The following is a 14,464-nucleotide window of genomic DNA, read 5'->3' on the forward strand; positions in this document are numbered from 1 at the left end:
TTTGTTCTTCGCAGGAGCTCCTATTGCTCTGAATCAAGGGAGCAGCCTTAATTACGATCTAGCACTAGGAAAGCAGCACTCAGAATCCTATCTTTGCTCATGCCCTTTGTACCCCTGCTTGCACACCGCCTTTCCTCCACCGGAAAAAAGCAAGATAGGTGCGCCTAGAACTCGGCGGATATGGGGCGTGACCACGGTGTCTTAAGAAGCCAAGATAGTCATACTGGAATTAGCCTACTTTGATCTCGATTCCACCCCCACCCCCTCTCGCGCGCCAATTTCTATTGGCCGGGTGCAAAGTGAGAAGAATGCAGGCAGAGGTTTGCTGATTCCCGATTGGCTAGGCGGGTAGCGGTGAGCGCGATGAATTATTCACGAGCGGCAGAGTTTGGGGGGGGGGAGAAAGGGATGCACCACGCCTCCTTTGTGATTTGCATATCCGGCGGGCACGCCCCCCCTGCTGGAGGTATCCAGGAAGGAGAGGTGGCGGCGGCGCCGGCGCAAGGAGGAGCTGGGGCGCGTCGGGGGACATTGCATGGTAAGACTCAGCCTGGCTTCTCTGCACGCGGCCCTCCCCTCCGGTGAGCGGGGGGCCTGGGCGGGGGGACGGGACGGGTCTGAGGCTGCAAAGAAAGCGGGGCGGGGACGCCAGGTAAAGGGGGGGTGCTTTCCGGGGGGGGGGGAGAGAGGGAGAAGCTCCCTTGGACAGGCGTTGGGTGGAGTTGAGGCTTGGACTCCATGCTGGAAGGTGAGCAAATAGGAGACTGCTCTGAGCTTTGTCATGGATCCTGGAAAGAAAGGGCTAGGCTGGTCGGGGAGTGCCTTGCAGGGCGGGCGTCGGAGGGATTCATTGGTATGATGGTTAGGGGGCGTGAAAGCTGGTCGGAGTGGGGGTGTTGCAGTGGGTTGGTGGAAGGGTGCTCTCGATGGGCTGAGAAAGCGTGTAGGGGGGCATCACTTGGGTGCGCTTGGCCTTGAGAATTATGTGGGGTCTTTTTCTGGTGTCTGCCAGAAGTGTGGGGAGGAGGGTCTTTGTGGGTAGTAGATGAAGCTTGGACTTTACCTTGGCCGAATTAGTTGTGGGTTGTTGTGGGGTTTTTTTGGGAGGGGGGGGGGTTGCCAGCATTGAGATCTGGCCCTGGGGAGGCAGGTAACTGGGTTTTGTTTTTCGTTTTTAATTTTCGCCGGTGAAGCAAGCAGTAAGTTGTTAGGACTCCTGTGGTTCTTCCGATGCCCCTGGTCAGCATTGCCTTGCTATGTCGGTTGTTGGCTGGAGGTATTTCAGAAAGGTTTGCTTTTGTTCAAGTACTTGATACTTTTTTGGCAGGCTGTGCTGTTTGCACAGGTGCTCAGGGACTACAGTATGGCAGGCTGGCAAACCTCTGTGAGGGGGCTTGATTTCCCCTCTGACTATTGTTGATTCCAGGTGGCTTTTTATTTCTTTGGTAGCAGGTCAAGACGAATCTTGCTCGTCATTTCCTTTTCTTTGAAGGTCAATATGTCGCTGTTGACTGAAATTTAGTATAATAAGCTCAAGGAGTAGATAGGTAGCTGTGTTGGTCTGCCATAGTCAAAATAAAAAAAATTCCTTCCAGTAGCACCTTAAAGACCAACTAAGTTAGTTCTTGGTATGAGCTTTCGTGTGCATGCACACTTCTTCAGATACACACGAAGAAGTGTATCTGAAGAAGTGTGCATGCACACGAAAGCTCATACCAAGAACTAACTTAGTTGGTCTTTAAGGTGCTACTGGAAGGAATTTTTTTTATTTTGAAGCTCAAGGAGGTATAGGCCAGTAATTGGCATCTTGGTGCCTATTAGTTGTCTGAACCACTCCATTGACCTATATAGGGTCAGTACTCAGAGGGAAAATGTGTCCCTCTGATGTGTTGGACTCTTGACTTCTATCAGCCCCAAGCATAGTCATTGGTTAGGGAGGATGTGAGTTGTAGTCCAACAGGGTTTGATATCCCTGACATAGGCCAAAGGTTGGCTCTGGGATTTCATTGAGGAAATCCAAGATGGCAGATCCTCTCTTACAGAGCAATGTGGTATGTGTGTTTTGGGGCATTTGGCATTAGCCTTGGGCAAGTATGATAATATCAGCCCACATTGATGGAAACCTGCCCTTCATTGTGTTAGATAACTGTTTGTGGTACTGAAATTACCACATGAACTGAGCCAAATTTTCCCTTTGTTCCCCAAACACTGCTGACATCTGAGGTAATGAATGCCCCTGCAGATAAGCTTGAGGCAAACTGAAATCTCCATGCAGTCTTTAGCAATATGAGTGGACACCACACCCTAACTTACTAAAGGTATTTGTCAAGTATCACAACTGAGAATAGCCTTGTTGTGTTCTCCAAAGGCCAGGCACATAAGTAAAAGATCAGTTTAGGCTTTTATAGCTGAGAAACTCCCCTCCTGCCCTATTCCCCCTCCCAGTTTAATTTGGACTCCATGTGTAACTTCTAAGACAAGCTGGTCTCTTCAAACAATGAAGGCTTGCTAGTTGTTCAACCTGAAATAGTAACTGCTTTGGAGGCTGGGAAAACTTACCGGGTCTCATTAAATCTGAGTTGTTTCAGTGGAAATCGGAGCCCTTTGAAATAATTTCATTGTTAAATAAATCTCTTTGAGGTTGCCTTATTAATGGTCTTTCAGCAGGTTTTCATTCGAAGCTCAGACAATGGTGTATTATTGCGGTCAAATGCCTTTCTACCCCTGCTCTGCACCTCTTGCTGTGCTGAAGTGAAACATGTCATCTTTTTCTTGGAGGTGGGACAGGTGACCCTGTAGGTGTTCATGCCTATTGTATTGTTGAAACTGGAACCTGGGGGTGGTTCCTTGAAGTTACCTGTCTGCTGTTCATGGTTGAAATTTGTGTTAATATTCAGAGTGTAGAGTCACCTATACAGCATAATGTTTCATGAGCAGCAGCAAGTTTGAGCTGATAAAGGTGTTTACATTTTCAAGATCTGTGTAGGAAGCAAGGGTGTACTATGTATTGTTGACGCTTCTGTTAAAATATTTTTTGCCACAGGTGTGCTCAAGCTGTGGCTGGTCAAGCAGCTGCTGCCTAATATTACATTTAATATGTGGGTTTTATCTTAAATGAGAGCTTGTAGTCCAGAGCGTGCACAATTTTAATAATGTTTATTCTGCTCCTGTGTGATCTTCTGTGTGGTTTATTGTTGAGGTCTGTTCCTGCTTTGCTGCGGCATCAGCTGTTCCCAGACCATCCCTGGTTCCCTTGAGCATACGCAATTACAATAATGGGATTGCTTTCTGAGTAAACATGTTTAGGGTCTGTGTAGTAGGGTATACTTCCAGAAGGGAAAATCAGCAATTATTGAACTTGACAAACCTGTGGGATGAACGACAACTAGTATTGGTATACAACCAAATGTAAACAGAGAGCCACTTTTTACAGTCTTTCAGCAGAGTTGGGGAACTTCACTTGTAACTTCCGTCATCCTGACCATTGACCATGCTGACTGGGGCTGATGGTAGGTTGAGAAACATCTGGAAAGCTGCATCCCTGACTTACAGGCATTAATATGTGGTATAACAGCAATGGAAACTAGTTGCCATTGCTTCATCAGAGGCGTGTGAGCAGCTTTCAGTCACAGAAGACTCCATGTACTATCACACTTAAAAATATCTCTGACTCTTCGCTATGCAAATACTTCTCACAGGAATTCACACCGAAGTTGCCTCACTGGAGCATATAGTATATTTTAAAATTGTCATTCTGAAGCTTATGGTTAACAAGTTTGTCCCAAACAGACAATCTTTTTCCGAGTAAGTTGGGTGATTAAAAGGAAAAATAGCCCTACCTCCTTTTGCAGGATTATGGGAACATTTTTGTGTTATATGTGGTATTTTCTATCTCTAATATGAATCAACTATCATGGAATGTCCTTGCCATATACAGCATCAAATAAAGGGGAAAATGGAAAATACTGATCTGTCTATTACATCACTCAAAAGATTAATTAAGTGATCTTAAGAATATTCACTGCCACTGTTGCCTTTTTCATTTATATGTGTGGTATAACTTCCATAGTTTAAATGTGGTGTTGTGGAATTATCCACAGTGTGATTTTGAGTGGTGTCTCGTATAGCGCACTTATGAATTGAGAAGTTAGCTTCTGGCAATAAAATGACTTGGTTGGTGCATGTATAGTAATAAATTTAGTAAGCAACACAAAGTTTTTATTGCTGTTGTTTTTTTTCTTACAGACATCATAAATGCCATTGGTATTTGGAGTGGAGTTTTAGATTTTGGGCTGATCTTGCTTCTGTATGGAATGCAGAGGCGCTTCAGTGGTATGCTCTGCTGCAGAGATGGGAAATCTGTAGCCCTCCAGATGTTGATGGAATACAACTCTTATCATTATGACCATGCTGGTCGAGACTGATGGGAGCTGAAGTACAACATCATCTGGTCATCTTGCTCTGAGGGTTGTAAATAAGGTGGCTTGTGTGAACTCCAAATGCTGCTGTTTGCTAGCACAACAGACTTCTTCTTGTGCAATGGAATGTCCCTTTCCTCTGCAGTCGCCTGCAGGCCTCTCCCACACCTTCAAAATCTGCTTCAGAGTGTCAAGGGTCCCCCTGGATCAGTTCTTGGAAGCATGCAGGGAGAAGAAAGGGGAAGCTCCATTGTGGGAGTGGAATGCCGTTCATGCAGCGCTGGATACAAGTCTTATTCTGGATCAGGCATAGGCAAACACAGCCCTTCAGATGTTTTGGGACTACAACTCCCATTATCCCTTGCTAACAGGACCAGTGGTCAGGGATGATGCGAGTTGTAGTCCCAAAACATCTGGAGGGCCGAGTTTGCCTATGCTTGTTTTGAATCTTGTCCTATGACCTGGCTATCTTCTTAGCTGTTTAGTTTGTCACATTTGCAGCAAAGTGAATGCTCTGTCTGACTGAGGCCTTATTGAAATGTTGATAATTTGAGTTAATCTCAAATATTGCTGCTTTGTGATTAGTCTCCTATAAAATTTGCGTTTAGTCATGTGCCATTTTCCCAGATCTTACATCTGATCTCTTCAGATCTCACAATACAGATTTAAAATTCAAGGGTTACCTGTAAAAAGGAAAAAAACCCTGTGTTGATTGTGCATCTTCTAACTCAGTCCTAAAAAGGCTTGCTCAATTAGAAAGTCCCACCAAATTTGGAACTTGCCTTCTGGACATTCCATGTTTAGAATTGGAAGCCTTATTCCTCATAGCAGTGAATGGAAACCCTCTCTGTGCTGTAGATCATACACCAAATGTTCTCGGATATGATCAGGGCTTTTTTCTAGCTGGAACACAGTTCCAACACCTCTCAGGTGGGCGCCATTATAAGAGAACAAGGGAGGCGTTCATGGTGAGTTTTGGCAGCTCTTTTTCTAAAAAAATAGTGCTGGGTTTGATGCTTTTCAGTGTTCCTTCCTGATTATGTGTAGGCATATGATTTTAATTTTAAATGTGATTTTGCCTGGTTTTCTCAAAATTAACTAAAGTGGAAACAAATTTTGGAGAGTTCTCAAGTATGCATGGATAAACCCACTTTTCAAAAGCTGCTCTGAGTTCTTGAAAACTTGCCACTGCAACATTTTATTCAAACATTCTGTTTAAATTCTACTTGGAATAATTGGCTTAACTTGTCACCTTGTCAGTCTGCATTAATTTCTGTTTGACTTTTTGCCAGCTGCACATATCTCTGTTCTTGTCAGATTTGATTTTGGGGTCTTTAGTTTAGAGGCAGGAAACTTGTGAACTGCAATACCTCAGGATCAGAGGTTTGTTAAGAGGCAACAAAATATGGAGTATTTTAGTTCTGTCACTGCAGGGAGGTTCAGTGATGACCTTTTAAATAATATTCACAGGTCTTCCTTAATGGCCAGAAGTAAGTCTGGTGGGTTGGGGATGGCACAGAACAAAAGTCTTAAACATGCAGATTACCCTTCCATTAAAGACAGGATAAACCACTTCCTAACTGAAGAGTCTTGCATATTGTATCAATCAGAAACCTGTTTTAATGAAGGTGATAGGATAACAACATTTGCTCTTGTTATGAGAACCATAACTGTCAACCTTCCCTTTTTTGTGGGAAATTCCCTTATTCCATCACCGTTTCCTGCTGCTTCCTGCTGCTATCCCGGATTGATAGATATCCCGTAGACTGTCCCCGGGACAGGTGAGGCTGCTGATCCCTTATTTTCAAATCTGAAAGTTGACTGCTATGATGAGAACTGATTAACACATTTTCTGGTCTTGTTGAATAGGTCTGTTGTAAGCCTACATTGCTTACTGAATACCATAGCTGCAGGGAGGGGCATAAGTCTCTCTCGATCACTTGTCAAGCCTGTATCTCTGCTACCAGCAGCTGGGCTACTCGACATACATGAGTGCTTCATATTCTGGGCGCCATAATGAAATTTCTTATGCATCTGTGGCCCAAACCAGGCATATTCTACTTTATCTTTTCCCTTTCCACCTAATCCTCTGATTGAGAGCAGGGCTGCATGGGAAAGGAGTTTGTTGGGGATGCAGAAATGGTGGAAAGGGGTAATCGGCTCCTTTTCCTGCTGCTCTTCAATTTCTGATGGCAACCTCAGTTGTTGTTGTTGTTGTTTTTTAAAGGAACCCACAACTATGTAACATGTAATTTGGCCCTGAGATATACCAGGCACCTTGGCATCATTTCCTTCATTTCAGTACTGTCATGGTAAAAAACAACAACACCCTAGCAAATACACCTGAATCTTATAGATAAGACTGGACCAAAATGAAAAGAGCATCTTTGCAATCTGATGGGTTACTATTCTTCCTATACTTTTCCTGTTGTTTAGATTTTTGGAGTCAGCATTTATCGAAAGTTACTTTAAGAGAGAGAGAACGAAAGAAAGAGAGAGAGAGAGAGAGAGAGAGAGAAAGAAAGAAAGAAAGAAAGAAAGAAAGAAAGAAAGAAAGAAAGAAAGAAAAGGATGCCATGATGTCTGTCTCTTTTTTTCACACACACTGAACCACTGCTGTTGACTGCCTTTATAACTTGTCACGTGGCTGACAACAGCCAGTAAGAAGAGGACCATGGCTGTTCAATCATAGGATTATTTTCCAAATTAAACCTTTAGAAGTAATGTACTTAAATTGTTGAAGTTGGCTGAGCTTAATCATCATCCCTAATGTTCTACGTCCCTTTAATCAAAACAGCCTTGAAAACACTCACATCTTTATATCCTTCCAAGAGGCCTCAGAGGAAAAAAAACACACTTGAACATACTTGTTCTGTGATGGGGTACTCCTCTTTCATCCATTTGAGTCAGCAGTATGAAATTATACATTTCTCGAAACCTATTGGCCACTTCAGCTGTGTCAAGTAAGTATTTGGCAGCTTTGCAGTACTTTGGATGCTTATGCCACTGCCACAAAAGATTTTCAGGGATAAAATTATGCATCCTTTGAAGAAAGTGGGAAGAGAGGGAGTTTTTACACACACACACACACACACACACACACACCATCTCTCATAGCACTAGAACCCAGGGCCATCTATTTATGCTAAATATTGGAAGATTCAGGTAACAGCATATTAAATGATGGTGGCCACTCCCACATTATATAATGGTGGCCACCAACTGTGATGGCTTCAAGAAGAGCCAACAAATGAATTCATGGAAGACCAGGTTACCAATGGCTATTTGTCATGATGGCTGTGTGGTGCCTTTTACATCAGAAGCACTACTTCTCTGAGTGCCAGTTGCTGGGGATCATGGAATTGTAGAATTGTTGAGTGGGAAGGGACCCTGGCAATGCAGGAATATGTATACGTCCCATATGGGGATCGAACCTATGACCGTGGTGTCACCAGCACCATGCTCTAACCAGCTGAGCTATCCATGAGCCAGGATAGTGCTCTTACACCCATATCCTGCTTGTGAGGTTCCCAGGGGCATCTGGTTGACTGCTACTAGAACAGAAGGATGCACCAGTCAATCTTTTGGTCTTAAGTATCAGGACCCTTTATATGTTCTGCATTTGCTTGAAGCAGAGCTGTGAAAAGCATAACAAAAGTTGCAATATACAAACCGCTAATTGGCACTGCACAACTGGTTAAAATGCCAACCTAGGGCAAACTCCTGAAGGTCAATTGTGTTAGCATGGTGCATTAAAAATTACCTTGGACTCGCCAAAGCTTATGCCCAGTAACTGTGTTATCTTCAAGGTGCTACAGCACTCCTGATGTTTCAGCCCAGTATTTTAAAGGTCTTCTGCGAATCTGCCAGGTAGTGCATTTGCAAATTGTCTGAGACCCCCTTCTGTGTTTCCTCACCTTAGGAGATGAGGCAGATGGTAAAAGGTGAGAGGGCCTTCTTGGTAATGGTGGTCTGGGTCCAGAATGTGCTCTGCAGGTGAGGCTGATGTCTTTTCCCACAGCATTGGCCCATGAGGCGCTAGAGTGAATGTGCCTCCTCAGCTTCCGCAATGAGAGCAGAGGCAGTTTTACACTGCACCCCACCAGCTGGGGCCAATGCAACTTGTTTCAGCATCATAGTGGATCACAAAACCACGATGTTTGGCTGGTGATACATCAGTGTTGAAAACCTAACATTGTCCAGCCCTAATGCTGAGGATGGTTGTGACCAGTGAAGAAATTTGTCTCAAAGGCTGTTCTATAAGCTTTATTGTTCAAACTGTGTGTGCCCTGAATTGTGCTCTGTGGAATTGAGGAAGCAAAGAAATTGGTTGGGATCCAGTATGTTGGGGTTTCTCCACCACTGAAGACTTTTCCAAAATGTATATGTTGTTTTCTATGCATTGGTTTCATCCTCAGTCCATCACAGCCCTATTCCATCCACAGCTGATGAAGAAATAGAAGTTGATTTTGTGGATATTGTGTGTATTGTATCATCAATGTTTGTAAAAATTGTTTTAAGTCAAAAGGAAGTCAAAAAGGGCGCAGTCTTCTGCATGAACTTTCAGTTTTGTAGTTGGGTGTATTGGAGGGTAAATCATTTCCCAAGACTGGAACAAGAAATCTAGTCGTTCGTTCATTTTAGCATTATGTTGAAAGCATCGCATTTCTCTCCTGTCTGTTTGTGACAATGGAGGTTAAGTGTAATTTGAGCACATAAACCACATTTATGAGCATCTTACTTTATTTACTACTTCCTTCCCTCTTTTCCTCTCTCTGTTGTTTTCCTTCTTGCAAAAGTTTCCATGGCAGACAACTGGGCACTCTTTCCTTCACACCTGTTTTTGCTAATTGTCTTTACCAAGCGCTCCTTGCCCTGTCAAACTAATGCACCAGATAGTTGCAGTTTTTGCTCCTGTTGGTATCTCAATACTCAGAGGTTAAGAAGCCACAAAATGGGTTGTGAAGTCTGTGAAATAATTTGCTCAAGGCCTGAGGGTTACTTTCCTGAAGTGGAAAGTACGTACAACTCCCAGCTTGGAGGAAGTGGAAAGTGAAAAGAACTCATGAAAATTATACCATACATTTCTGCCAAGTGGCATCCAGGTGGTTTGTTTTTCAAGCAGCATTGGGCTATTGTTGAGGGACATATTGAATAGTCATGCCTGATACTGCATTCTGTAGCAATTGGTTGCTGCCAGACTTATCAGGGTCAGTATGTGCAAGGCAGTATCAGAAACAAAGTTGATGTCATGCTTAGTCTCCATGCTAGGAAGTGCTCCCTCTTCCATGAGGCATTTCATTTTCTTTTGCTGGAAGAGCTGCCATTTTGAAAGCAGCCTTGGAAATTATCAAATGGATTGCTTATGGGCGGCATCCCAGTGTCTGAATATTTGGATTGTTGGTTGGTTATACATGGGAAAGGTTATGATGAAATAGTTACTTGCCCAAGATGAGATCTTCATGGCTGAGGTAGGATCTAACTTGGGTTTCCCAAGTCCTAGTCTGACATATTAACCATTAGAGCTTGCTAGATAGGTGATCGTTTTCACTCCCATCTGCTGAATGGTCCTGCTTTGATGCCTACCCGCGAGCATATCTAAATTAGGGATGGGAAACCTGTGGACCTGCAGATATTGGTGGACTCAACTTCCAGCAGCTCCAAGGCCATTGGTGAAAGTTGTCATCCAACAAGATCTGGAAAGCCATAAGTTCTTCCTCCTTATCCTAAATTCTTCTGTCACAGTAAAATGTGTGAATGTACTGTTCTTTCCATAGATAAGTATGGAGTATTGAGTGTTAATAATTTAGGAGAAGAAAGCTTACTCAGTCTCTATTCACTAAACTGGTACACATCGGCTGCACACCCTAACGCCAATGCTTGTATATGGAGACGTTGAAGAATTTGTTACAAGAAGGGGGAATAGATCCAGTTGTATTCAGTTTTACTAATTTGTTATTCTTTTTTTGTACAGTCTGGAGCAGCCTTCCTCAACCTTGGGTCCCCAGATGTTTTTGGACTACAACTCCCATCATCCCTGACTACTGATCCTGCTAGCAAGGAGTGAAGGGAGTTATAGTTCAACAACGTCGGGGGACCCAAGGTTCAGAAAGGCTGGTCTAGAAGGTAAGAAGTGCAGCTGTGTGGCAAATACTGAATTAGCTGGAATTGGTAGTTTTCTACATGGGAAGCTGCCTGTGTATCAAATCAGACTGTTAGTCTATCTAACTCAGTATCGTCTACTGATTTGCAGCAGCTCTCCACGGTTTCAGGCACAAATCTTTCCCAACCATACCTGGAGATGCCAGGAATTAAATGTTGGACCCCTTTCCGTGCTACTGAACTGCATCCCTTCTGCTACAGCTCATGCTAGTTGGGTGTAAAATATGTTCACCTTGTAACTTCTGTCCCTTAATTTGGCTGTCTATCCTTCACTCTTATGTGGTGGCAAAACTCATGAGGGAATAGTTTGATTTATGACATGCAGGGGGGGGGGCGACCTCATTACTGGTTGGAATGCAGAGAGAATGAGCCCACTTGTTTATATAAGCATAAAGTAATAGAAACATCCCCAGCTGCTAAGACCTTTGCTGTAGTCCAAGAATTTCATATTGGAGTGTGTGTGATGAGTGGCCTCCCCAGGGTAGCGACCTTTGTGGTGCCCCTCAGTACAAAACAGCAGTAAATTGTTTGCTGCTTCTAAGTCATACTATAAGTAATATGGTTACGTTTGCAAATATATGGGACTCATTTCTTAAACTGAACATTTCATGCTTGGTAGAATACTGTTCTGATTTATGAGAATCCTTGTATTTTCAAATTGCCCTGTTTGGCTAAATTAACTGGTTCCAAAGCAGCATACTGAAATTCTTACCTGTGGTCTGCCACTGACTACTGTTCCAGTTGATTTGCTCCTTGGCAGACCACCTTAATTTCTTACATTATTGCTTTTATGTGTGTGGGGTGGTGTTTGTGCTTTTGTCCTGTATTTTTGTATTGTGAGCAGTCCTGAGATCTTCAGATGAAGGGTGATATAAATTCAATAAATAATAAAGCAATAATAATGAGGGTCCTTGTGGGACGTGGGTGGCGCTGTGGGTTAAACCACAGAGCCTAGGACTTAACGATCAGAAGGTCGGCGGTTCGAATCCCCGCGACGGGGTGAGCTCCCGTTGCTCGGTCCATGCTCCTGCCAACCTAGCAGTTTGAAAGCATGTCAAAGTGCAAGTAGATAAATAGGTACTGCTATGGCAGGAAGGTAAATGGAGTTTCCGTGCGCTGCTCTGGTTCGCCAGAAGCTTCTGGCCACATGACCCAGAAGCTGTACGCCGGCTCCCTCGGCCAATAAAGCGAGATGAGTGCCGCAACCCCAGAGTCGGTCACGACTGGACCTACTGGTCAGGGGTCCCTTTACCTTTACCTTTTAATGAGGGTCCTAGGTTCAGGTCCCAGTTAATGACATGGCTGTCCAGACTGAGATCTCTTCTCATTCAGGGTAGGTGAGACTGGGTGAGAGGGACTGATAATCTGACTCTTATTAGAAAGCAGCTTTGTATGTTCCGCATTAAAAAACCCAAACCCTCCTAAGTTCATATCCAATGGTTATTAGTAATAATGGCTATGTTCTCCTCCTACTTTTGGAAACTGTATGCTTCTGAATACCACTTGCTGACACCGCAGAATGGGGGAGAGTACTGTTGTGCCTCAAGTCCTCCTTGTCTGGTTCCCATAAGGTATCAGGTTGTCGGCCACTCTAAAAACAGACTGCTAGACTAGATGGGCCACTGGCCCAATTCAGCAGTGTCTTTTTCATGTTCTCACTTCAGCCTAAAGAACACATATGTGGCTTGATAGAACTGGGGAAAACTTATCCAATATGTGTTGCACATAGAAAACATGTTCCCTGCAATGATTGTCCACAGCAGCGGTGGGGAACCTTTTTTCTGTTGGGGGCCACATGGGCTTATTGCTGTGGCTGAGAGCCTTAAAGTTGTTATCATTTGCTATTGTGAGATACAAAGGTGGTCCAAAAACAGCTCAAGAATAATTGGATACAGCTGCTGCCCAAAATATACATGGCAAGATGGGTGGTATACCAGCCATCGTTTGTATGCAAAATTTTCTAAGTGAAACTGCAGATATCCTTCTGCTCTACTGGATCTTCCTTTTCCTTCCCTCCAACATAACACCTTTTCCTAAAACATGTCTATTCATCTTGGATTTCTCCAAGTTCCCAGGCCTTGCCCTTCTTAAACTGCTTTCTTCCAAGGCTTAATGTTTTTCACACCTTGTTTTGTGAGTAAAGGTAGTTGAACCCTTGGCTTTGCATTTCCTGCTCCAAATGCTATTGTTAGCTCAGTTGCTTTGGGTTATTCCTGTATTTACCATCTTTCATTAGCTTTTGCAAAGGCATTGAGCAGTGGTATCTGCAGAGGTGCAAAATACATTAAGGGTGTTGCATCTTCCATGGCAGTTACTGGTTTAAGCGTTTGTGGTTTTTTGTAGAAACAGATTAACAATTAACCTGTCTCCACACCAGATCTTGATGCATCAACCAAGGACCGCTGAACATTTTTCTTAGCGCTGTAAACACCGGGAAGACTCCCACGTGCAACCGCTGTAGAAAGCATCCATGTAATGTGTACAACTGCATGTACGATTGTGTGTTCCCCAGAATTTGGCAGAGCGGCTCCTTTAATGAAAGCCTTGCTTTCCATTTGCTTTATTTTTAATAAAGGCTTCAATCCTCCATGCAGCAACAGATTATTTCACTGGAACCTAAGTGCCTCTTTTGAATTAGAATTTCAGCTAAAACCTCTAGGCTTTCATAGTGTCAGGGATTAATACAACCCCTTTGAAGAGATCAAAAGAGAGAATTGGTGTCTCTTGAGCAGAGCATAGTCTCTTACTGGTGGTACCTTATGTGCCACAGCCCCTGGCCTCACCTACACCTTTCTCTAATCACCCAAAATATTCTGTGAAAATGCAGATATTCTAGCCAGATACCACTAGACAAAAGTAAGTCTCTGAGCACAGGTTGCATACTCAACATTACAAAAATTCTAGGTAGTTGTGTGGGTCCACTAGGGAGAAAAAAATAAGAACTTACAATAGGCTATTGATTTTATTAGTATTTTGATTAAGACCTTCACAATTTGACAAGATAGTGAGCAAGCTTTCAAGTTCTCCAGAACTCTTCTGGGCACGATGTTGGAAGTCCCAAAGTATGCAGTTCTCAAGAACGTTATTCTTTATATATTTAACAAAATGGTCGGGGTAGATCAGGCATGTCCAAAGTCCGTTTCGGGGGCCTAATGCGGCCCACTGGTCGGTTTAATGCGGCCTCTGTGGCAGTTTATTTCCTGGGGTAAAATTCCCCAAAACACCCCTCCACAACTCTTCAATCCTAAAAAAAGTTCCACAACTTCATAAAAAAGCTCAACAATTTCAGTCTTATAAAAAGCTCAACAACTTTGGCTGGCCCTTTGGTCGCCCCTCACGGCCCTTCACTTCATCAAATCTGGCCCTCTTTGAAAGAAGTTTGTACACCACTAGTGTAGATAAAGCTGAGTGATATTTTCTGTCCCTCAGGGAAGGGGAACCTTTTTCATCCTGAGGGGTCTCACTCCCTCCTGGGCAACCAGTGGTAGGTGGGGCCAGAGGCAAAAGTAGGTGGAGCAATGCAGGTGGATGTTACTTTAAGGCTACATTCCACCCATGCAGATGTGAGAGGCTTCTGCACGCAGACACATCTCTCCAACCCTGGTTCATATTCCAGTCACATGCAACCACTTAAGGAGGTCGTGAAGCAGACTCAGTAAGGGCTGTGGTTTGGCTGTGGCCAAGAGAGAGTCCCAAGCACTAGATTTTCGGTTCCTCACTCCTACTCTTTTCACTTGCTGCTTACGGGTTGAGTGTGGATCCTAATCCTGGTTTATATACCCTGGTTGGCCACTGTGACAACAAGGTGGTGGACTAGATGGCTTGATCTGGCAGGTGGTTCTTATGCTTAGCAATTTGTATGTACCAGGATGGTGCAGCTTTGG

At 43.8% G+C, this 14,464-nt stretch overlaps 1 protein-coding gene across 5 annotated transcripts in view; it reads left to right on the top strand.

The window, feature by feature from the left end:
• The first annotated feature begins 398 nt into the window (after nucleotides 1–398).
• LLGL2 (LLGL scribble cell polarity complex component 2) overlaps nucleotides 399–14,464 on the top strand; it is a 66,921-nt gene continuing 52,855 nt past the window's right edge. For 2 of the 5 annotated variants that reach the window (XM_082203488.1, XM_082203489.1), the window contains exon 1: nucleotides 399–538. In XM_082203488.1, coding sequence (XP_082059614.1) covers nucleotides 409–538 — 130 coding nt within the window. In that variant the 5' untranslated portion in view covers nucleotides 399–408. The other 3 variants (XM_082203487.1, XM_082203490.1, XM_082203491.1) reach the window with 3 other exon arrangements.

Source organism: Podarcis vaucheri, assembly GCF_965113315.1.
Source record: "Podarcis vaucheri genome assembly, chromosome: 2".
NCBI classification, from domain to species: Eukaryota; Metazoa; Chordata; class Lepidosauria; order Squamata; family Lacertidae; genus Podarcis; species Podarcis vaucheri.